The 23731-nt window shown below is 47.6% G+C and overlaps 10 protein-coding genes across 10 annotated transcripts; 4 read left to right on the top strand and 6 right to left on the bottom strand.

Annotated features, from left to right (window-relative positions):
* Positions 1–32: 32 nt before the first annotated feature.
* Positions 33–2147, bottom strand: B0J16DRAFT_36147 (fungal-specific transcription factor domain-containing protein). Its single transcript, XM_046129749.1, has 6 exons — positions 1866–2147; positions 1628–1790; positions 1352–1568; positions 1010–1300; positions 245–961; positions 33–191 (listed from the first exon to the last, which is right to left on the bottom strand). The coding sequence occupies exons 1-6, from the start codon at positions 2101–2103 to the stop codon at positions 114–116; spliced, it is 1704 nt and encodes a 567-aa protein (XP_045989837.1). The 5' UTR covers positions 2104–2147; the 3' UTR covers positions 33–113.
* A 353-nt stretch (positions 2148–2500) lies between these two features.
* B0J16DRAFT_36134 (uncharacterized protein) lies at positions 2501–3439 on the bottom strand. The gene is made up of 3 exons (XM_046129743.1): positions 3170–3439; positions 2968–3111; positions 2501–2917 (listed from the first exon to the last, which is right to left on the bottom strand). Exons 1-3 carry the CDS (start codon positions 3254–3256, stop codon positions 2669–2671), a joined length of 480 nt encoding a protein of 159 aa, XP_045989836.1. The 5' UTR covers positions 3257–3439; the 3' UTR covers positions 2501–2668.
* On the bottom strand, positions 3278–4732 carry B0J16DRAFT_36137 (uncharacterized protein). The gene is made up of 2 exons (XM_046129745.1): positions 4382–4732; positions 3278–4326 (listed from the first exon to the last, which is right to left on the bottom strand). Exons 1-2 carry the CDS (start codon positions 4596–4598, stop codon positions 3623–3625), a joined length of 921 nt encoding a protein of 306 aa, XP_045989835.1. The 5' UTR covers positions 4599–4732; the 3' UTR covers positions 3278–3622.
* A 657-nt stretch (positions 4733–5389) lies between these two features.
* On the top strand, positions 5390–7114 carry B0J16DRAFT_409742 (uncharacterized protein). The gene is made up of 2 exons (XM_046133095.1): positions 5390–5677; positions 5740–7114. The coding sequence occupies exons 1-2, from the start codon at positions 5516–5518 to the stop codon at positions 6928–6930; spliced, it is 1353 nt and encodes a 450-aa protein (XP_045989834.1). The 5' UTR covers positions 5390–5515; the 3' UTR covers positions 6931–7114.
* A 2165-nt stretch (positions 7115–9279) lies between these two features.
* B0J16DRAFT_391884 (magnesium transporter NIPA-domain-containing protein) lies at positions 9280–11500 on the top strand (the record flags this gene model as incomplete). Its single annotated transcript, XM_046131955.1, has 2 exons — positions 9280–10032; positions 10080–11500. 2 exons carry the CDS (start codon positions 9280–9282, stop codon positions 11211–11213), a joined length of 1887 nt encoding a protein of 628 aa, XP_045989833.1. The 3' UTR covers positions 11214–11500.
* Positions 11501–11781: 281 nt separating this feature from the next.
* Positions 11782–13698, top strand: B0J16DRAFT_330001 (uncharacterized protein). Its single transcript, XM_046126394.1, has 3 exons — positions 11782–12360; positions 12468–13017; positions 13073–13698. The coding sequence occupies exons 1-3, from the start codon at positions 12272–12274 to the stop codon at positions 13244–13246; spliced, it is 813 nt and encodes a 270-aa protein (XP_045989832.1). The 5' UTR covers positions 11782–12271; the 3' UTR covers positions 13247–13698.
* Positions 13699–13786: 88 nt separating this feature from the next.
* Positions 13787–15607, bottom strand: B0J16DRAFT_314501 (cytochrome P450; the record flags this gene model as incomplete). The annotated part of the gene is made up of 2 exons (XM_046125190.1): positions 13787–13826; positions 14061–15607. The coding sequence occupies 2 exons, from the start codon at positions 15605–15607 to the stop codon at positions 13787–13789; spliced, it is 1587 nt and encodes a 528-aa protein (XP_045989831.1).
* Positions 15608–17069: 1462 nt separating this feature from the next.
* B0J16DRAFT_329999 (alpha/beta hydrolase fold-domain-containing protein) lies at positions 17070–18593 on the bottom strand. The gene has a single exon (XM_046126393.1). It carries the CDS (start codon positions 18255–18257, stop codon positions 17352–17354), a length of 906 nt encoding a protein of 301 aa, XP_045989830.1. The 5' UTR covers positions 18258–18593; the 3' UTR covers positions 17070–17351.
* A 1311-nt stretch (positions 18594–19904) lies between these two features.
* Positions 19905–21055, top strand: B0J16DRAFT_329997 (uncharacterized protein). Its single transcript, XM_046126392.1, has one exon. It carries the CDS (start codon positions 20251–20253, stop codon positions 20746–20748), a length of 498 nt encoding a protein of 165 aa, XP_045989829.1. The 5' UTR covers positions 19905–20250; the 3' UTR covers positions 20749–21055.
* B0J16DRAFT_329995 (Dol-P-Glc:Glc(2)Man(9)GlcNAc(2)-PP-Dol alpha-1,2-glucosyltransferase) lies at positions 21056–23617 on the bottom strand. Its single transcript, XM_046126391.1, has 5 exons — positions 23221–23617; positions 23085–23173; positions 22443–23032; positions 22258–22395; positions 21056–22209 (listed from the first exon to the last, which is right to left on the bottom strand). Exons 1-5 carry the CDS (start codon positions 23440–23442, stop codon positions 21101–21103), a joined length of 2148 nt encoding a protein of 715 aa, XP_045989828.1. The 5' UTR covers positions 23443–23617; the 3' UTR covers positions 21056–21100.
* Between the last annotated feature and the right edge of the window lie 114 nt (positions 23618–23731).

The raw sequence follows: 23731 nt of genomic DNA, 5'->3' as shown, positions 1-23731 counted from the left end.
TTGATGTTCATACAGTTATAGATGTCTCTTAATATATCCAATCAGAAATCGCATAAAGCTTCTACTAAAGATGTTGGTTGTAATACCAGAAAATGACAGCAACGCTTCAGAGATCAAATGGGCGGGAAGGTAGAGTATCGTCTCTGAGTGGCAAGTAGTGGAATTTCGAGAATCGTGTCTTGCAAATTCACCTATATGAAACTGTCAGTGTCGTGTTGTAGCTTGAGACAGCACAATACCATACCTTGCTCATAGTCGTGGAGGCAATACCACATTGACTCATCTCTTTCACAATTTCAGTCGCCACAGCTTTGGCGACAAGATTGGTATCCCCAAAGGCTACCATAATTCGCAGTATAAAGTCCAGGTTTTCTTCACTCTGTATATCGGGTTCGACAGGAGATGTAGTAGACAGGAAGACCAGAGCAGCCATATATGCCGAGAAACAGATAAGGGGGTTGGCAAAAGTCGTTACAAGTTCTGGGACCATCCTGAAAATGTTCAGGATCTCTTCAGCCGCCGGGACTAGACGGTCTTGCGACAATCGAATCATGTAACTTGGCAGACCCTGCAAGTTTGACTTCATCCTCCACAATGCCGCTCTATGGAGACATATAATAGCTGTATGTAGCATGACGTTGACAAACACGGCATTGTGGCTTTTGTAATTCGCAGGAAGACAGAGGCTCTTTGGCAACATCAGTAACATGAACTTAAGGTCGTTGTCGATTTCTTTCTGTCGTCGCCAGTATGCGTCATCGCTCAAAACGTGGACAACCTGTCCTTGGCTGTTGTCGGAGCTATTATGCTCAATGGTCCGGTGAAAGATATGCGCTGTAAGAACTCTGCCTGCAAAAGACGAGTGTAGTTCTGTTTCGAGAAGCTGGTCTCCGAGAAAACTTGTCTGCTCCTCTCTTCCGTACGCATACGCTTCATCTGAAGCTGGAAGACGAGTATTTATCTACACTCTTATCAGCCGTATTTCAAATTCCGGACTAATGGAACTCACATTGTGATCATTTATTAAAGCTGGCCATCCTGTTGTTGCGCAAACAAAGCGGTCAAAACAGAATATGGTCCACCACGTGCGACGTCGCTCCTCAAGTTCGATCCAGTCCGTTCCAATATTCCCATCCGGCCGGATACTATCGACCTGATGCAAATTCAACATCTGTGCAGCTCTGAAGGCGGAAGATAGAGTGATGGAAGCCTTTGCAAACATAGTGTGTTCGGCTTCGAAACAAGACATCAGTGCCCAGGCTTGTACATGGCCTAACGAGAGAGAACTGGTTCCAAGACCCTATACGTTCAGTTAGACTACTGTTCAATGCTCTGTCGTGGTAAAATATACCCCGAATTCATGTTCTTGGAGAAGCGTTCTGGCACGTTTGTAAAACACCGTGCCTAGGTGGCGGTATGATTCGGTGGTCTCTGCAGCAAATGACATTACAATGTACTGAAGGCACACCGGCGTCTTCATATGGTCTGGCGAGGCGGAAGATGCCATGAATCGTTGCCGATGTAGCATGGGCGCTGCCTGATGGATATTATTGAAGTATATGTTCATTCTATTCCACATGATTACTATAAGGTCATAATAATGAAGAGTCGCTGAAGAAGCACTCACAGCGTTTCTACGAGATGTTGAGGAAGGGGTCCTTCCAAGAGACTCAGTCGTGCAACATCGTCATCTAGTTGACTTGGCGGTGTTATGTCGGCAAGTGAAAAGGCATCGTCTCTGTGCTGTGTTTTTGTCTTCTGAGACGCTTGCAATATTTGCTCGAGGCGTTCTGATGTGAATGTGCTTAGTAAATGCACCTTGATCAATGTCATCGACTATTGCCATAGATATAACCGTAACCTACCGAGTTTGGCCTCCAACTCTTTTGCTTGTCCTCGGTTTCTGGCTCGATATGGTTGTCTAGAGTTGGAGTAAATACATTCGTAATTTTGCTTGAGACATCGACTACAGCATGGCCTTGTACGGTCACATTTCAGCTTGCTCTTGCGACACTGATGACAGCTAAATGGGGCAACAGCGGTATTATCGCCCCCAGCATCGTCACCGCGGGTGTTGACATTTGTCGTCTCGTCGCCGTTCATGATATGGGAGAGATCATTGAGAATTCCAGGAAATATTGTAGGAAAGATAAGTAAATTGAAAGGTGCAGGATCGAGCCGCACCTAGTTGGGTTACTGTAGGAAGGCACGGAAATAGTGGAGAGACTAACAAACGGAAGTAGCACTTACAGTATCCAAATGGATATCTCTACAGTCTGCCGTAAAGTGAATGGTATTGGCCATGGATGGTCTAATTCTGGTTACAACATCGATATTAAGGAATTTTGAAAACATATGAGATGTTCTACTGTTCTACTGCTCTTACCTTGTCGTCTACCTTGTTAGGTTCGTCATCGATACAACATTCACGAATCCTACAACCCCGCCATAGATTAGGGGCAAACTCAACTTAGACACAAACAACACGCGATTGACTTTGGTTACTTCAAGGCAAAGACCAAATTCATTATTGGCTAGAAAGAAATCCCCCACTGCTCTGATCTCTTCTGTGTCTTTTCTATGCCTCTCATTCCATTGTCAAAGATTCGCTGAATGTCCCCCCATTCGTTACCCAAGCTCCAAAGCTAGGTCAAGAAAAGCCTCCCATTCAACGCTCTTTCATCATGAGGTAGACATGGGTCTTGTCGGAAGTCAGACAGTGAGGACTGTCATTGTACTCGCGGGCCGGGAAGCGAAGAGTTACTTCCATCATGGGCTCCTTGTCCTGCTGAGTACTGCCGCCACCAGAAGCGCCATCCTTACCAGCATCGACAGTCTTGAGACTCTTGACGGTGCAGTTGAGGCGGGGACGGAAGTTTCGGTCATAGCCATCGCGGGTGAGACGGTTGTGCTCGTCCTGAACCTACTTTAACGTTGTATTTTCAAAGAGGGACACTGACAACTTACAACAGCACGGGCAAGATCGTACTTGCAACGGTTGAGAGCAACGGCGTTTTCGCCACGAAGGTTGAGATCATTCATAGCATAGCCAATGTCCTTAACGACGGCTTGCATGATGTCCTTGATGTGGTCGGTCTCACTGATGTAGCGCTGCCAAGACAGAAATTGTCAGTTATGCTGCCAGATGTCTCACTCCCGCAATGTTTACCTTAAGGGTTTGAGCGGTATCAGGATCCTCGTCCCGGAGGCGGCGAACGACCTCGTTGATGATCCGAATCTTGGCGCTTTCGGACATGTTGATAGCTCGTAGAAGGTGAGAAAGCAAGTAGTAGTTCGAGGGAAGATCTGTCGATGGAGGTTTCGACAGTTGTGTTGATCAAGTCAAAATACAAGAGAATCCATCAAGAGTCGAGTTTATATATTTGAATTTCGTCTTCAAACGCTGAAATAGTAAGGTTTCATTTTCATTGTCACTGCTATGCTCAAGTCGTCGCAATAACAGCGTTTACTTATATGTGGGGAAAGCCGTTTGACTCGTTTCTATCGTCAAACGCTCTTTTCGTCCAAGGCTGAAAGGTAGTAATGAAGGCCATTTATGTAAGATAAGAAGATGGTGTATAATATAAAAGAAGGTAAGTAAAGATCAAACAGCCATCTCCGCTCAAGGAGCAGGTGGTTTAGGCGTATTATTATCTTTCACTTCACCCAAAGACCCTACGTTCCCTGCTCCAGCTCGGTTGGGGCTCTCTGGTGAAATGGGCCATTCGTAACTGCGACTCGAGAATGTCGAGTCCTTGTCGTTATCGGAGGGACTCACAGGAGCAACCTCTGTCACGCTATCTGACTTTCGCTCTGAGCCAAGCTCTGGCGTCCTCATACTTCCGCGCAGTTCCTCGGCGTGAGGTCGGTCGCCCTCCATCTCGTACATAACATGGGGGCCGTAGCCTCCTGCTTGGATAGCTTCGGCCTTTTCGACTTCGGCAACTCGGAGCTTGTCCTCAATATTGCGTCGCTTTCGTCTCTCGCGCAGCCAGAGGAAGATAGCTACACCAAGGAGGATAACACCAAGAGCTACACCAATGCCTACACCAGCTTTTCCTCCACTCGATAGACCTCCTGAGCCAGACGCTGGTTCTGAGGGACCTGTTGCTTCTGCTGCTTCGGAGTCGCCGGATTGGGTTGCTATGGCGGTGGTCCATGAAGATATTTCAGTTGTGGTTGCCTCGGCTGCTGATGAAGTCGCTGTGGTAGATTTCGTTGATGCTGATGAGGTCGCTGGCGCAGTTGGATATGAGGTTGGTTCGGTAGCAGTTCCAGTTGGTTCCCAATATTGTTCGCAAATCTTCCAATAACTGTTCTCATAGTCTAGATGCTTGTTAGCAAGACCGTCTCATGTGTTCACGAGTGCACATTTTCTTACGGAACATTTCATCGTCGGTACATTCTTTTTGCGTTCTTCTTTTTTGATTGATGAGACACACTTCCACTGTATCAACGACGGTCTGATGGTTCGCTTTGTAGCACCAACAATCGTAGTCGTTGTCGTCACAGCCAGTTGCGGCCACCCCAATATCGAAACATCCAGCAACACATTGGGGAATGACCTCTGCGAGGTGTTTTGCGTTCTTGTTGGCCATTGTTATAGATTGTAAATATATATGAATAAGAAGATCAAATTGAGGATCAAGAAGACGAAGATGAAGACGAAACAAGACGCGAAGGAACAAGCTAGTTAATTTACATGAATGACCCAAAACGAGGGATCACTAGAGGACCCAAATTGTCAAGGCGATCAACGACTCCATTTGAATAAAAAGGACCCCCTGCAGGTTCCTCTTCTATAATGGGCCATCGATTAATGCTCTCGGACAGAGGTTTCCGACTATCACAATGCATTGTATCGACTTCAAACAGCTAAAGAACTTTTGTAGACTAGGGTTTCGACTAATTCATAGGGCAGCGAGCGGCTCACGGTCTCTGGTCCCATAAGCACTGCATATGAAATGGGTCGAAGGATTTGTCCCCTGGCCAAAAGGCAACTTCGTAATTTCAGGATCAGTCTAAGCGTAGGGCGGTCCAGGGTCCATAGCCTAAAATATGGATACCCTATCTGGAAAGAATATCGACGATGCATAGCCCTCTGGCGATTGGATAGAAAAGGGTGAGAGCCTATTGATGGAAAACTGACATATAACGCATGTCTCTCTAAGCCTCTACCGGGATGAAGGAATGAGTTGTCGAGTCCGGAACAAACAATTCGCGATAAGATCTACACTGCAGGTCCATTCCTGGACAGCTCTAACTATAGCAACCTCGGATTATTAAACCTCCAGTAGCACTCATTCACTCGACAAATGGTCCAAAGGTCTAGACCACTGCAAGAATGATTCCCATTGGTCAAGGCCCACTAGTCGGGCTCACTGTACCGAGCCTTATCGGCCTGGACGGGAAGAGGAGTTGTTGAGGACAGAGCAGAAACAGCGGCTGACCTTTTTTTGACGTCGACATCAACACAATTTTGCATACTTATTCGACGAAAATTACAGCAGGGAGGATGTCTATTCTACCGAGGGACGCGCTACCCTCAGTCGCAGGGATCGATCAGCAGATGATCGAGGATATTGTCCTTGACGACATCGTTAATCATGACTACGACCGCACAACAAAATTGACCTTATTGGCCGTCATGATGCTGGTGCAAGATGAAATCTCAGATGTGCGTATGAACCACAAGATTAATCAGGCCTTCCCAGGACCCTTGGCACTAATTATTGGCAGGATGAATATTACGCTCAGAAAGACGACGAGTCATTTAAAAGAAAAAACCAAGCTGAACTCCGAAAGATAGCAGAGGAAACAAAGCAGAGGTTCAGGGAGAAAAGGGAGGAAGAGCAGCGAAGAAAGGAAGAGGGGCTCGAAGAGGAAGAAGAGGAGGAGGAGGAAGAAGAAGAAGAGGAAGAAGAATTTGAAGAGGAATACGACGATGAAGAGGAAGAGACGGAAGAATCTGAGGAAGAAGAGGAATCCGAAACTGAAGAATCCGATGATGGAAGCGAATGGGATTCGTTGTTCCTGTTGGTACATAATATGCCCGTCGAAAATGAGGAACCGAAACCCAGCGCTAGAAAGCGAAGCTTACCGCGGGATGATAGTCCCTGCCCTCCGCCAAGACCACAGCCTGCAAAACGACAAAAATTCGACCCTTCAATCACGTCAACACTTCCCCAGACCCAGGATTCCGGAAAAGATGCACCGAAACCCGTCACGAGAAAACGAGGCCTTATCACAACTCAAGATGAGACCCCTGCGACCGAAGTCCCATTGACTAAGCGGCAAAGGGTAGGGCCTTCCGCGAACGAGAAGGAAGATGCAGATCTGAAGGGGCAGGAAACCAAGTCCTCAGTCCCGTCAGAATGGTTGGCACTGCAGGAGGAGTTACAGAATACCCAGCTCCCTACATATCTACAAGGTCTACTCGGTCGCCTTCCTATAAGCGAGCTTCATCCTGAGGCACAGGAATTTATCTTGGGTCTTAATTACAGCGACCCAAGTTATGAGGATATGGCAAGGACAGGAATCGACATGGGTCTCAGGTTCTCAAAGACAGCCAAAACCAGCGAGTACAAGATTGTTTTCCATCATATGATGAGACACCCCATACAAGCTGTCATGTACAATGCTTGTAGAGCAGACGAGGCTCAGCATCATCTCTTTTGGGAGAAGGTTAGGAACGCTACCGGAAAGGAAATACCACCTGAGCGTATCAAGGAACGTCGTGAAAGGCGTGCCCAGAGAGAAGCCGAGGCCATGGCGAGGTTCAAAGCTCGCAAAGCAGCAGAGGAGGCCAGGAAGGAATCGCGGATGCTGAAGGAGAAGTACGTCTCTCAGATTGGTGAAGCATCAAAGCTACCTCTTAAGGAAAAGGTGGGTAGATGGTTGGCTGAGATTGTTCAGGCTGAAAAGAAATAATTTGGCATAACAAGGTTATATTATAGAAAGGGAAGGGAGATTACCTTTGGTTCATTTGGGTTGGTTGCATGATGCATTTACGAATTTAAGATCGAGATACCCCTTGATAATGAATGACAGGAAGCAATAATAATGTTGTATGGATTTGCAAGTAGTCAGTCACACGATATTGTTTGACTTTCGCAACGCCCCAGATGTGCAGAATAAACGGACCGTTGAACTAGACTATCGTACGCCATATAACGGTCTGGTGACTGAGATGGTACTATCGTCATTCAAGCTTTAGAGTATCTGCTCATCATAAGAGCGGTCAAACAAAACTAAAAACCAATTTAAAGTTTTGTGTTCTTACCACCCCAAGAATTATTGTCCACGGCTTAAGCTACTATAATAAAGTAGCCGAAGTGCTAGTTTAAAGTGGCGTGAAGTGACCAAATTATTTCGTCTCATATACTCTCCCAGGCCAGTTCTTCTGACACCCTGAGGCCACGCCAAATAAAGTCCATGAAGTCCATCATCAGCCTTAAATCGCGTGTATATCACATCAGGACCCTAGACACTGCCCCAGATTTTAACCACAAAACCCTAGATGCTGATTCAAGCCTGTCGATCAAAGCCCTGGCACAAGAATGCAACTTTGAATGTGCAGATTGATTGGATGTCGATCAGTGGGAACAGAAGAGACATATCTTGAAACACCACGCGTGTGCATTCGGATGTGGCTGAGTCGCCTGCATGCAGAGTCGTCGCTACTGAGACAGAAATAGTACCAGAGGATCGACTTTACCCACCTTTGTCTGGCTGTGAGAGACCAGAGATGCGACATGAGGATTTTGGTGGCGGGCGTTATTAAGGTTGATTGAACCGGATGTTCGGGAGGCTTAGCTGTACAATGCTGACCACATCTTCAAGTCCAATGGACACGGAGTCTCATAGATGCAGTCCATGTTTACTGAACAGATAGAAGGTTCAGAGCTGAAAAAGGACCCATTGTTCAGTGAGCCAAGGTTAAGAGAGTCTAGATCTTCAGTGCCGAATAACCATACCCCACGTTGGTGGATGCGCTTGAATAGAGTCCGTCTTGGCCTACAGCCTGTAGCCACCATCAGCTCAGTGAGACATATGTTGTTTTTGTTTATCGGTCAACCTTACAATGACGGTCTTCTGGAAATACAGAAGAATATCAAAGTGATCGTTGTCGATTCTCGATGACAATTCTTCCGTTCCCGGCGGACAATAAAAACAATAAACGTTTTGACCACAAGCTGCGCAATGCTTCGTCGTCATCGCGAGCCACCCGTAAGTGGCTTATCCCATTACATTGGGCCGAGGGGAGGATCAAGTACCTCTACTTTGGAAGCTTGAGTGCTGCGCCAAGGGCTTACCGAGATGGGCAGGTCAACATCGATCGATATCAGACCTGACCCCTATCAAATATTCCAGGCCTTTAGTTAGGTCCCAACAATCAAGTTGGACGAGTAGGTCTGGTGTCATAGGTCTCGATGCTGACGTTCATAGGCGATTTAGCGCCCGTTGGTCCAAGAGCCATGGGTCGTTGCGCGGGTGATGACCTATATTGGCCCTGTAGGTGCTGCATATTTCGGTGAGAAAAGCATGGAAGACCCCCGCTACGTAACTAATGACAGGCAAGGAAGTTGTAATTGCTGGCATAAGCTCCTTTTGTTCTTGTTTGCATGTCGTAAAGGCCAGTGACATGTCAGCCCGCGAAGTGTCGTCTTTGTTGGTGTTGACAAAGAGTTGGAAACAGTCAAGATCGCCCAATGGACTGGGAACTTTCCATGGCTGCAGAAGCTTGTTGTTTTTTATTCTGTTCAGTGGTTGGCTGGGGGCCGCTCCAAGTTGGCAGGTAGGGTACCTCTGTGCCTCTAGGCCCAGGTTGCAGCGGGGACAGCGCCCAAATATGCGTACCCAAGTACCTGTACATGGCGGATGCCTGTCTCAGGAGCGCCCATCCACATCGGATCTCTCTTTCATCACAAGCTTGAGCTAATCTGGCCTGGTGTGTGCAACGCCGTTTCCAAGGTTTCTTTACTCTGCCTTCACTCTACATACATACACTTTTTGGTTTCTTTCTTACCTCTTTTGTTGTATATTCCTCTTACCTTTGCCGTTGCACACCTATTCTTCTCTCTGATTCTCACTTGACGTCTTGTTGTATAAAATTTATTCCAATAACCCCTGATATATAAAAGTCCTTCGTCGCTGCCGCAACCGTTCCATCGTCACCCATCGCACATGTGGTCCTAAGCATAGGTCTAGATCTCCCGCTTCGACTCGCTTCCCCTCCTCCCGCTAAGCCTCGACTCCAACCTCGATTTGTATATTGCAATGGACGCCGATATCTTCGCCAGAAGCGGTGGTATAGGAGGCGGCGACTCGGGCGACCGACCTGGATTTTATAAACCCGTTGGTATTGGTTTGGCTGTCGGTTCTGGTGTCTTCATTGGCGTTTCTTTTGTCCTCAAGAAGTTCGGTCTATTGCGCGCCAACGAGAAATACAATGAGGTCGCTGGAGAAGGATATGGATACCTCAAGAATGTTTGGTGGTGGACAGGTATGATTCTTATGATCATTGGCGAGATCCTCAACTTTGTCGCATACGCTTTTACCGATGCTATCCTCGTCACGCCTCTGGGTGCTCTGTCTGTCGTCATTGCAGCTATTCTGTCGAGTATTTTTCTCAAGGAACGCCTCAGTCTGGTGGGGAAAGTTGGTTGTTTTCTGTGTATCGTTGGTTCGGTCGTTATTGTTATGAATGCGCCTCATTCGTCGTCCGTCAGCGATATCCAGCAGATGCAAAGTTACTTCATAACGCCAGGCTTTCTCACCTATGCTGGCCTCATTCTAGTCGGTTCCGCGGTCACTGCTATCTGGGTTGCGCCAAAATATGGTAACAAGAACATGTTGGTCTACATCTCCATCTGCAGTTGGATTGGTGGATTGAGTGTCGCATCAACCCAGGGACTGGGTGCTGCCATCATTGCTTGGATTGGAGGCAAACCTCAGTACAAGGAGTGGTTTCTATGGGTTCTGTTTGTCTTTGTCATTGGAACACTTTTGACAGAGATCATCTATCTCAACGTACGAAACCTGATAACCTTTTCTTCTCCTTTGCTAACTTGTAGTAGAAAGCGCTCAACATTTATAACGCGGCTCTTGTTACCCCAACATACTACGTCTACTTTACCAGTACTACCATTATCACATCAGCGATCCTTTACCAAGGTTTCAAGGGCTCTGTCCAGTCTATTGTGACCGTGGTCTTAGGTTTCTTAACCATTTGCTCCGGAGTAGTATTACTACAAATATCAAAATCCGCAAAAGACGTGCCTGATGCTGCCATCTTCAATGGTGATCTCGATCAGATCCAAACTATTGTCGAGCAGGAGCAGCCAGAGACGGAGCCCAAGGCTGACGCCATCCGTGGAACAGCTGCGATTATGCGACAGATCTCTCAGCGAAGACTTAGAATGGAGGCCGAAGAGCTCAAGCGACTGCACGAGGAAAAGATGATGATGGAGACCATGGATCCTATCCGTGAGGATGGATCGCAGCCAGAGTGGGAATGGGATGGATTGAGAAGGAGGAGGACAATGACTTTCCGAACTGGACGAACTGGAACAATCAGCAGCTCAAGAGCTGGATCCGTAACATCTCCTCCACCGCAGATACCCCCGATCTCTCCCCGGTTTGCCGTTAGGCCAAGCAGTCCCAGACAGCACCCACCTTTAGGCATGTCCCAATTTCCTCCGGTCGACGATCACGAAGACGATAACGACGACGATAACAACCGCCAAGAAACAAACACGCTCTTTTCTAGTATCGCCGGGACTATTAGGGGCCGAGCCCGAGGCTTTACCAATTTCTCTGGACGACACGTCAACGACGATCACGAAGACGATAAGCCCCGTCCTCGGAGCCCGATGCATCCCGTCCCTCTAACCGAGATTGCCGTCCCCCGGGACAAGGCCGACGAAGAACATGCCGCTTACTACGGTCAAACTCGCGAACATGCGTTCGGTGGTCAGGACACTGAGTACCGAGGGGCGTCATTCCGAAGTGGTAACAGTCTAGCTCCCCCGACGCCCCCGCCTCATGGACAACCTCCGGAAATCACACGGCGTCAGTTTTCATTCCACAATGTGTTTAGGCGACCTCACTCATCGTCTAGATCAACATCGCATGTCGAGGACCCAACGGAGGAAGAGCAGGCCGGACTCGTCAAGGACGATAGCCCACCACCCGGACCAGCCTACCGATAGGGACCAATCCGCTGGGTAAAATAGGGTTTAGGGATGGGGTTTTGAGTTGGGGAAAATATGCATATGCACGGCGTTGTTGGTTTTGGTCTCATTTCTGGGTAACGTTGGTTGTTTGGTTTGATCGGGGGCTTTCGGTTGCATAGCGCTTGTATGAGGTCGTCGCTCTTGGGTAGGGTATAGATATGTCTTTGGGACAGCGCGAGCTTGATGAATGACTACCTGTATATACAAAACTGCTGTGGGACATGAAAGGTCGAGATAGTGGGAGGATAGGAACACGACATGATGAATAAAGCTTAGGTGTACTAGGTTAAGTGTTGTTCAAAGTGTATGCTGTGGGACACTGGATAAGACATGTTTTTATGAGAACAATGCGATAGTGAGATATGCTGGAAGAAAATAGATTACTGAAGAGAATATAAATACACTATATCTGATTATCTGATTTATGTTCTGTTAAGGTCCTAGACTTTAGGCTGTATGCGTTGTGTTGTGTAACCTGACTCGGTGCACGGCTATCATGAGAAGTGTCATGATGAAACCCCAACAATTGATAGCCCGCCCAGCTCTACTCTTATTCACCCCGCAATTGTCGGGCGGTCATGCTGTAATAAATGCCCAGCCGTCCAGTCCAGGCCCGCCGCCTGTTTCTCGAACTTTCCAAGAAAGACGCGCTTAGAAATCCAATCACAGGCTTCCTAGAATCAGGGTCCTTTCTATGTAAAACAATCCAACATTCCATGGTGTCATTGTAGTTCGCCCGTTCCTGCCGTTGTCAATCTCTCGCCCGGCCAGATAGATTTGAGGCACTACCTACTTACCTTTACGTCCACAGCATCACTTAGACCTGAGTACCTAGCTTTGAGTGCCGCTATTCTTCCCTTTTTTGTTTACCGACGCAGCCATTCTTTTATATATATCTCTCTAGGCTTGTAGCAGGTTCTCTACCTATCCGAGACGACCGAGCTAGTATCTCTATTCATCAATTATCGTAAATTACCTACAACGAACGGCCTTCATCACGGCTGACCGCATCACACACTCAAGACACAGTCACCATGTCCAAATCACTTCAACTCAAAGAAGAAGGGAACAAATGTTTCATACAAGGCGACTATGTCGGCGCTGACAGCCTATACTCCAAAGCGTGAGCTCATCCCATACATACCTTAATCATGCATCCATAGAACCATCGGCGCTGTGAGAAATAAGCTGGGTGATATCCATTCTGACATATTTCCTATTTACCCACAGCATCATCGCCGACCCCAAGAATCCAGCACTTTACACCAATCGCGCCATGGCCCGTCTCAAGTTGAATTACTGGGACTCAGTTATTACTGATTGCGAAGCTTGTCTGCAGCTAACGCCCGACAATATGAAGGCTCGCTATTATCTCGCTGAAGCTCAACTCGCTCTTAAGGACTATGACGCTTCTCTCGAGAGTGCACTGCACGCGCACAAGCTATGCGCTGCTACAAACGACCGCTCTCTCGCTGCTGTGACGGCACTTGTTTTGCGCTGCAAGAAGGAACGCTGGGATGATCTCGAAAAGAAGCGAATGCGCGAAGCTAAGGACCTTGAAAGAGAGGTGATGGAGCTGTTGAACAGGGAGAAGGTTTCTGCGCTTGCGGAGACGGATGACGGAATGGAGAAGCAGGAAATCGAAGAAGAGACTCAGGCCAAGATTGAGAGAATGAAGGACATCTTCGAAAGAGCAAGGGCGGGCGATGAGAAGAAGCGAGAGGTTCCCGACTGGGCGATTGACGATATCAGCTTTGGCTTTATGATTGATCCCGTTGTGGTAAGTTCTACTAATAAAAGCATACGTCGAGGGCTTGATCTGACATATCATCTAGTCAAAGACAGGAAAGTCATATGAGCGCTCATCTATTATGGAACATCTCCGACGACACCCCAGCGACCCTCTAACCCGTGAGCCACTCGTCGCATCTGAGTTGCGGCCAAATTTGGCGCTGAAGCAAGCCTGTGAGGAGTTCCTCGAGAACAATGGCTGGGCAGCTGACTGGTAAGGCTCGTCAGCTTGAGATATGCATGGCCGTATTCTGAGCGAGCACGACGAGCACGAGCAAAGAAAGCAATGCGATGCAGAGGAGAATATATGAGGCTTGAACAACCATGATGCGACACGTTTTACCTTTACTTTTTCCAAGTGTGTTTTCTGGAGTTATCGGCGTTGGTATATGTTCCATGGATGGATCATTTCGCATAGCTCGGCGTCTCGAATTCTTATATAGTATTGTTAAAAGACATGACAATCTAAGCAAGCATGACTGCCATTCATTTGTTTGCCCGTGCGTGTTATAGAGACAAATTGTTCCTGTCATAATTATACTTGGTGGTAGATGATTAGATCACAGTAGGCATTGGTGTTGGTATCACAAGGGTCATGCATTCCAAATCTCACTTCAAGAAACCGTCAAAGTTTTACAAAAATCAATTACTCATAATTATTCTTTCGCTCAGTACTGTCTAATTACAGTTAAAGTTCATCGATCCATCTAGCAAATATCCTCCGTGTAATCCTGGCATCTTTCCTGGGGTATCAATATCTATTCTTGCTCGCTTCCTCGTATCATCATGTCGTCCAATCTGTGTAGTGTGTAGTCTATACTCGGTCGAGATCTAACAAAGCTGTTCATGGCGCCTCATATTTCCAATCTCTTGTGTTTCGTATTTCGCCATCCGTAGCGAATCTAATTATGTCGGCAGTGCAAAGTGGAAGGGGTTATCGTATCTCGTAAGCGTGTGCTGTGTCGTGTCGTGCAGTGTAGGGTATAATAATACAGGGAGTGTCTTCAGCCATGTGTTACACCTGGCTCTTACAACTCCACCAAGCGAACAACCAACTTCTCCTTGGGGCGGAGAGTGAAAGTTGGGCCAGCGACTTCAACTTCCTTGTTTTCGGCGCCAACAGGCTTCTCGATCTTGAACTTTCGGAGAATCTCGACCAGGATGACCTTCATCTCCATCATGGAAAGCTGCTTGCCGATACACATTCGCGGGCCGTTGTGGAACGTCTCGAATGCGTATGCATTCGCAGCCTTGCCCGACAGATCATTCCAGCGGTCAGGGTTGAGGTCTCGAGCGTCAGGACCCCAGACGGAGGGGTGAGTGTTCATGACAGCAGGTGAGAGCTGGATGACAGTTCCCTTGGGGAGAACAACACCGGCGATTTCGACGTCCTGAGTGGCTTGGCGAGGTGCCATGGCGACTGCGCAGTAGAGGCGGAGAACTTCTCGCACAAAGTTGTGCAGGTAGGGAAGCTTGTCGATATCGGGGAAGAAGGGCATGGGGCACGTGTTGTCCAGGTCAATGATTTCTTCTCGAAGGCGCTGCTGAACGTCGGGTTGGCGCGAGAGTTCGTGAATAGCCCAGGTGATGGAGCAAGCAGTGGTGTCGTGTCCGAGAATCAAGAGGTTCAGGATGTATTCGACAATGCTTTCATCGTTCCAAGCGGCATCGTCGTGGTCCAGGAGGCATTGGAGAGCGTCTCCGTGGCTGGATTGGCCCTTCTCGCTCAGGTTTCGTCGAATGTTGACAAAGCCAAGGATGAACTCGCGGACCTTGCTGCAGCTTTGCGAGAACTCGACACATTCTTGGATGGGGACGAATTGGCGGACTGGAACCAGAGAGTTCAGATAGTTGACGATATGGCCGACTGCAGAAGGCTGCATCATATTAGTGAAGGTCTCGAACAAGGGAGACTCGTCAGATTCGAGATGGTTGAGATCAAGGCCAAAGGTTTCAAGTCCGATCACATCAAGGACGGTCTTCCAAACATGGGTCTCGATTTCGATGTTGCCATTCTCAGCATGTCGTTGAGTCAAAACACGAATCAATTGCTCTGCCTTGGTCTGGACAGTAGGAAAGAAAGCCTTGAGGCGTGGAGCCGAGAAGGGCTGGCTGATGGCCTGACGGCGGACCTTGTGAAGCTTACCTTCGACGAAAGGAAGTCCATCACCAATGATTTCATGTGCGAACTGGCGAGCGAAGGCGGGCTTGACGAAGAAGGAGCTCTTGGTCTGGAGGACTTGCTTGTATGCGTCCATGGTGTTGACGAAGAGAGTCTCACCGTTGGCAAAGTTCAGGTATCGGATAAGAGGGGCTTCGGGATGGTCTCGAGACCACTGGCAGAAGAGTTCAGGGAACCAAGGGACTTGAAGGAACTTCGCGGCCTGGCCGAGGAAGAAGGCGTTGTCGGTAGGGCCGGGCAGATGTCGGAGAGGCGAGACATAGAAAGGGTATACAAAGATGTTGAAGATGGCAGTACCAAAGATGACAAGAGACAAGATGATCATTCCCATCAAGAGAGAAGACACCAAGGTCTGCGCAGACATAGCTGCGAGCCCGGAGAGGGCGGACATCAACATTGTGATGGATGTTTCCAAGAAGGTTGCCAAAAAGGAGGAGTGTGATAGCACGATGAGGGTTGTTGTCAAGATAGAAGGTTGTTGTCAAGATGGTAGTAGGATGTATTGGTCAAAAGGCTAGTTGATACAATAGTCTAGAGACCAGAGGGTGGAATGTGGAAGATGGATGAAGAGGAAGAGGAAGGGAAGAAGATCGAAAAGGCAGCGTCGCAAACGAAGACTAAATACCCCTAACTATCCTGTTGTTCTGGTGTTCCGAACTGCCATGCCAGTGCCAGCAAGTGACTGGCACTGCGGCGGGCATACGCATCGTTCAAGGCGATCAGGACTAACGTTCAACGTTCAGTGGGGGCGTTCACTGGTTACATTTACTGTTCGAAGGATCTAAACTGATGCTCGGTCGGACACTTTACATGTGGCACAGGATAATGGGTGTTCTTGACAGAATAGATATCCATTGGGGGCCGAACTGGAGAACAGGACGAAGCCTCTTATATGGAATCTAGCAATCAGGCTGATCATCCAGTTACCAGTGCAGTACAACTGCAATGGCACCTCAAGCCTTCCCGAGCCCCCAAGGCTGTGGCGAACAAGTCTTAGAAGGGGGTATATCAACCGTCGGAACGATGCTGGAAAGATACCCTTTTGGGACGCTGCAGTTGGCCGGCGGTGCATTTACCCAGATTTACCAAGATATGGTCTGGGCATGGAGAATGTATTGGTCAATGTTTAATACAATGATTGCTCATAGGAGATTTAATCCTTGTCTCGGGAATTACTGATTTCATCAAGTCAGAACCTACATACTGTAACCCGTCTGACATGTGGTTTTGGTATAAGTGCATATCCTCAGCCTCGCAGTTCGTTTATACATCACGTTGTATAACAAGGGAAGCTGCTTCATCTGCTGGTCACCCTGATCGACAGCCTTACCGACTTTTCATGTTCAACCAGATTCTCTTTCACTGTAGATGTCTACGTAGTATTATGCAATTGGGGACTTCTCGGGTAGGGTCGAGTCGCAGCATTTACCGTTGGTCAATTGAAAAGATATGAATCGGCGATTCTATCAAGAAGGACTTCAATATCCAAGTACTTTTAATCTGAATTAAAACTGACGTTGGATGGTTATGTCAGAAGTTTGTTCACAGTGATATATGTTCTCCCGCTCAGAACATGCCATTGGTCATATAGGGTGAGCATTGAACAAAGTGATGAACAATGGCTGGTCAGTGTTCCGTATATCGAGGAATACGAGGAACTAAGTGTATCAAATTGAACAACAAGTTAGTCCAGTCTGTTGTTGTGATTACAGGATCTTGTTTGCCTTGGAGATCGATATCTTTGTGCGACGATATATCATACCGCTACATGGAGCATGCAAGGCTGAGCTGGTGTCCGACTGTGCTGTGATACAACAACATGCATACAATACAATAGCCTAAGTTATATCCGAAGACATACAGTAAATAAGGCCATGTATTTTACATACTTGTCCCATGTCGTAATTCCGTTATCGAAATATACATAAAATCACCATCAGGTTGATGATCACAACCAAGACACAAAGTACTGTATATAGAATTTACCTTTACTAATCATATGAACATAGGAAATGCATATATAAAAGTCGTTATCATCATGTCGTCATCATCATCACATCTCAGGGGGTATATCCTCACGCCGCACTATCAAACCCCAAACCAACGCCGTTACCCAAGCCAAATAACCAAAATCAACCCGGTCAACTAATTCCCAGAAACTCAATCATCTTATCAACGGCTTGTCTGCCCTCCCAGATGGGCAGAATTGGCCAGACGTGAACCATACCCTCTCCGTACACCAGCTCGACCTTGGTACCTTCCCTCTTGGCTATCTCAACCATCTTCTGGGTATCCGGCGTCAGAAGATCCAGACCGGCTGCAAAGACCAGCATGGCCGGTAACCTCAGATCTCCGTAGATGGGGCTGACGTTGGGGTGCTGGGTGTTCATCTCTGGGCAGATGAGCCTTGTGATCTCTGCAATTCCTGGGACATCGAGCCATGGGTCTTTGAGGGCGGCGTTGTGCAAGTCAGGATTGACAAGGCTGGAATCAGTGCACGGCGTGATAGGCACTAGACGCTGCGCAGTCTGACGACCCGCCAGCTTTGCATTCTGCGTGAGGACAAGAGACATAGTGGCTCCAGCTGAGTCACCCACAATCCAGAAAGGTGTTTTATCTGGAGCAGAGGCCATCTCATCGTGGAGCGGCTGCACGACCTCGTACATTTTCATAAGCGACGTCTCCGGCCCAAGCGGATACAAGGGCACGGTGACAGTCGCATTCAAACGCCGAGCAAGCTGCGCCACGAGCTCCCAATGCTGAGGGGTGATGTCAAAGACGAAGCCTCCGCCATGGAGATAGAGGATGCGACCACGAGCAGGTGTCTCCGTCTTTGGAGAGATTATGTAAACGGAGTAGTCAGCGACATGGCCTTTCCTCTTGTAATCCTCAACAGCAAACTCCTTGTATAGATGCTTGGGAGGGACCCGTTCAGGGTGTTTGCGCTCTTTGGCGATGCGGTTGTTGATACCCTCTGCGGATTGCCAAGTGCTCTTGAACCACCACCAGATGATCCAACTGAGGATGCGAGCTTTGAGAGTGGGCATTTTGCTGTGCTGTAACTGTAACTGTATGCAGAAGAGGCTGCACAGACGGAAGATGAATGGTCAAGACTGATAAATTAAGTGGTTTTGGTTTATAGAGACTATGGATTGTTCATACTGGGCTGTGATATGTGGTGTTTTTTGTGTGGAGGGGATTATTAGTTATGGGTCAAGTACTGCATGTGCTCTGCTGTACTGCGAATGAGGAGGAGGATGAGGAGGGGTTGGGCTGGTCTACACCGCTATCCATACTATGGGCTTGTTGAGAGATACTCCCAACGAACGCTGTAAATAGAAGGTAACACGACAAGGTATTTGATGGAGAGAACAGATATATAATAATTCATGTTTAGTTGAACAGCTTACACTAGTACTGCCACAAAATACCAGTGCTTTCTTGTGCCTTGACTATCCAGGGTAACCCGGTATCATTTATCACGATATTAGCCGAGGCAGATCAAGACAATAACCATCATGAGTTGGCAGTATATACTTGCATCCAATAGTATCTCAGTATTCTCTTGATCAAGATGTTTAATGATCTGGGCCAAATATCATCTTTAACCATGGGAAACAGCTTCTCATGTAAACCTGATCAGTTAAAGTCTGGAACTTCATTCGCCAATCCGAACTAACATATAAAATGGATGATCACTTTCACTGCACTCTCTTTGCTTACATTTCAGATTCATGATTTATCAGATCATGCTCACAGTTACAGTTGCATTCGCTCTTCAGCTCCTCCACTTTGACCTGTCACAAGGAGTCCTTTGACCCGAGAGCTCGGAGAACGAACAAGCCGCTGCTTCAGTAAGGGAACAAAACGGGAACACCTTGTTGTTCATTCTGTCTAATCACTGTTCTAGTGAACATAAGGTTCTAAACAATTGATTATCAAGATCATAGAGAGTCATCGCGATGCCCAGATACAAAACGTGGGATGTCAAGGTTGAAAACAGGGTTGACTTTCCCACTAGTCTTGTCTGGGACTGATCTTCAATAGCTGATCAAGAAGTTGCCCATCCATTATAATCTGATGCTGCATGGAAGATGTGCATGGGAAAGGGAACTACTGTAGGCGTTGAAGGAACGTCGCTTAGAATGACTTTGCTTGCTTTTCCCTTCAGGGTTCGATGAATGGGAGGGTGTGATGTGATATGTGACTGTTGGTTGTAGCACAAGTACGGATGAATGGATGTCCATTTACTGAGGGTCTGAACTGTAGTTGCCTGTTTCATTTCTAATATCTCAAAGCATGATCAGAGAGTCAGTAGTCTGTAAGGTTAATCTCAAATTTATTAAGACATAACCGTTACATGGTAAGATGCATCTTCAGCCATCAACCTCATCACCAACAACCTCACCCAATCAAACCAAATACTCACCCATAACTAAACCTCACTTTAATGCCACCTCCGCATTTCAACTCGAACTAGTGCAAGCCCAGCCGAGCCTTTTCTTCCTTCAGAAGTGACTCTTCAAGGTGTTGGTTCTTCAAACACGTGAACACCTTAAAAGCAGCACCTAAAAGTGACCAATTATATCCCTGCTATTATCATTACGTTTGCAGCTTTACCGGGTGTTACCGGCCTGGGCTTGGCTCAAACTCAGATCGAAATCGATTCGACTCCCCGCAAAAAAACCTGCGACGTCAGTGACTTGACTTAATGGAAGTTACCCCCAGATTATCACTGTCGCTGTCACTCCCACTGCTTGCTTCTTCTACTATCCACTTCCCGTTCCCCACGACGATCCAGATCTCAACTCCCAATCCAACCTCTACATTAAACAACCAAACCTTCACTGCGAATAGGGACTGGATCCCTTTTGTTACTGAACAATCAACACTGTCCCACTCATCAATCACCTCGACCTTCATTTAAAGCCGAGCTCAAACTTGACCCGACTCGGACCGTCGCTCGGCTACTATTGTACAGCACTCATCAAGTCCTACACCAACCACTCCTCCAATACATCACACAACAACCGACACAAAATGCCTTCACAACGTCCGTATTTCCTCTCTTCTTTCCTCGCCGCCTTCCGTCCTCAAGGCCCTTCCATCTCGACATCATCCCAACATCAACACCAACACCAACCAAACAAGCACGCCCGAGATACAACGACGACAACCACATCTACCACAGCCACCACAGCAACTTCAACATCAACATCTACCTCAACATCACATAATCACCAACAGCAACAAACAACGACTTCCAGCGTCGCCATCCGCCCTCCACGCAACACCGCCTCCTCTTCTTCACCGTCAACGTCTACCTCTCCCAGCAACGGCACCGCCATTCCTATTCCTGGATCTTCTGGACGACGTGGGAGCGATAGCAGCAGTGAAGGGTTTCGCGATGTGATAGGCGCCGATAAGTGGTATATCGGTGGACGCACTCCTGGCGGTGAGGAGAAGTTCTTCAAGCTTGGCGTTATTCGCCGTGTGAGAAGCAACGATGGCTTGAGCTTGGATCGTTTGAGTCTATAAACTGCGACTTTGACGAAATTTGACGACTTGTTTTATTTTTATTCGGCACGGTGGGCAGGCAAGGCACGAAGCAGTATCACTCATTGCATGAGAGGCCTTTCATGATACATAGAGCATTATGGCTACTTTGACTTGGGAAATGGATTTAGGACACTCGATATGAAACTGGGTATGGCTATGGGTACGGTTATGGATTGGTCTGGACATGGGCCACGGGCACGGCGTTTAGTGATTCAAAGGGTATATTTTACATATGGAAAGACTTCGAGTCTCAGATGTGCCTGCAAAGACGAAAATACAAAAAGACTATTTTTTGCAAGCACCACTTCGCATCTCTCCTTCATCTTGAAGTTTACCACATAAACCGCTGGAGTCGACCGCCATCTAGTACTGTGCCGTCCTCCGCTTTCCACACGTACGGCTTAGTGAGGAAAATGTACCCCGTCACCGCATTGATCGCGATAAACCAAAGCGTCTCAAGTATAAGACGCATGTCATAGCGCTGAAAGAACAGGATCAAAGACCTGGTCTTTGGGTGTTTTTCCAGAATAGAAGAAAGACCGTGAGGGCCGCTGTGGTCATGGAATCTCCATGCAGGTACGAGTAATCTCCACATCACCCAGGGAATGATGAAGTAACGAGGCTCAACCAGGGGAGCTGTCATGAGCGACAAAGTCGTCGCAAGCAAGAAAATCAGGCCCGTCGAGATGGTCGCTGGTTCGATAGAGGCCATTAGAGGGTCCTTTTCTAAAGCCTTGCCTATTTCCTGCTGCTGGGCTGTTTTTCGTGGCCTGGTACTTATGCGAGTAGCGGCAGGATGGCTCCAGAAGAGGCGATCACCGTCCTCCGCGTATGTAGAGCACGCGGGTCCATGCATAATCATGAACCACTGCGAACATCCAGCCATAGTGCCCCAGGTCATCCAGCGGGCCAGAGTGTAGGGAATGACCAAGGCGTATCGAATCCAAGAAGCTCGTCGAATAGTGTATCGAAAGACGTAGAACATGTAATGTCGGTTGTCCGCGAGAGTAAATGGGTGGATGATAGTATTGTAGCGGACGATGGCTATCGAGAGTATAATAGTTCCAAGAAGGTAAATGGGCCAAAGGAAAATCTTGGAGCCAAACATGAGCTGGAAGATTTGTAACTGCTTCGATGTCTTTGAATCTTTGCTACTAGGTGTACTGACAACTTCGTCTTTCTCGGAGCCCGAAAACTTCTTGCTAGACTTCCTGGATGAAGACTTGCCGAATGACATTGAAAGCGGACGTGAGGAAGACTCTGTTTCAGGGACTGACAAACCAGTTGACACCGAAGACCCAGTAGGAAGAAGGCGAAGTATCAAGTTGATGCAACAGAAGGCGTATGGGAGGAGAAGTGGCAGGGAGAAGAATGCAAAGAAGGGCCAGATGTAGAGCATCTGTGGAAGATGAATAGTAGCGACATGGTTGGATTTGTCGCCTGATACTGGTTAGTTCTGGTCGTAGTAGTAAAACACGAACAACTTACCAAGCACAACACCGCCATTCCAGGCAACGAAGACCACAAACATCACAAGTGTAGAGATATAGGGCCATATTTGTCGAACAACGCGAAGTGGGTTGCAGAGTGCTGCGATGCCCAGACTTAGGACACAAAATATCATATCTGATTTTGGTTTAGCGATGTCCTGAACAGCTACAACTTTGGCTTACCATCTGGCCACATCATGTGTAGTGGGGGATCATGGATATCTCCGAGAGAATACCTCCAAGCATAATGCTTGAGCTGCTCGGAAAGTGTAAAGATGACTGGTGGGTCAACATGTTCAGGCCTCAACGTCTTGATAGCATGGACAGCCTCCAATCCGCCCACGAAGACTACCACCCAGAAGACATTTGTTTGGCGGAAGAATAGTGTGAAGACACCAAGTAGAATCGTAGTAAGGTCACTCAGAATTGAGCTCTGATCTCTTCCCATGCGCTTTAAGTGATTCAAAAAGGCGGCCAGAACAGCTGCAGTAGATGCAACATCGGTATAATACAGCCCCGAGAAGAAGAAAAGCAGTGGGAACAAGGCGATGTTGAAGGCAGTGTGTAATGCGTACTGCGAAGTGATGCGTAGCTTGCCTGGGAAGTGAGCATCGTAGAGACGTGCCTCGATCTCACGACGACACTGCAAAGCCAAGTAGGCCAGGACGGCCAGTGCAAAGACATTGAAGGCTCGCAAGTTCTGCACACTACAAGCATAGTCAAGATACCCATTGCGCTGGACCACACCAGGGGTAATCAAGGAGGAAAGGTATCTAGCTATTGATTAGCTCTTGAACATATCGACTCCTTGCGCGATGGACTCACAGGCCTGGAGGTGTCGTGATCTTGTCATCCCATTCCAGAAACTTGCCCTGGCAATATTTCTGTGCTTGAGGTATATGGAAGACCTCGTCCTATCATATATCAGTTACTGTGACCTACCGATATATGGGAGACTTACCAGATAGGGTTCAGGGACCAGTTCTGTTACCAGATACAGCCAGGGGATGGCCGCAAAATGAAGTAAATAAACGAACAAAGCAAAAAGACGAGGGTTGCCCTCTTGAAATTTGTTTCGAGGCCAGAGAACGAGAGGCACAGTGAGGACGCAGGCTAATACTGCTCGCATTGGTCGACTGAGCCAGTCGCCAGTGAGTAGCTCATACCAGCTTGAGGATTCCATCTTGACAAGTGTTCACCAAAGCAGTTGACCGAGTCGCACAGAAGAAATTATTAAGAAGTCAAACCCCGCATGACCTTGAAGTTAGAAAGTTTAAGAGAGTTAGAGTACGAATTTAGACAAGGACAAAAAAAGTTGTATAACGAGCGGCAGTATTGGCTTGAAATTGATGTAAGACGGTTGAATCGCGTGTAGGAGGAAAATAGTGGTCCACAATCATGTCCGTACACTGTACTTGCAACAGGCAGCACTACGAACCATCAAGGACACTTGAAGTGCGAAACTTATCACC

The sequence above is a fragment of the Fusarium flagelliforme genome (assembly GCF_020744385.1).
Source record: "Fusarium flagelliforme strain FIESC 12 MPI-CAGE-AA-0113 chromosome Unknown B0J16scaffold_1, whole genome shotgun sequence".
Lineage (NCBI taxonomy): Eukaryota > Fungi > Ascomycota > Sordariomycetes > Hypocreales > Nectriaceae > Fusarium > Fusarium flagelliforme.
This window is presented reverse-complemented; position numbering and strand designations above follow the sequence as displayed.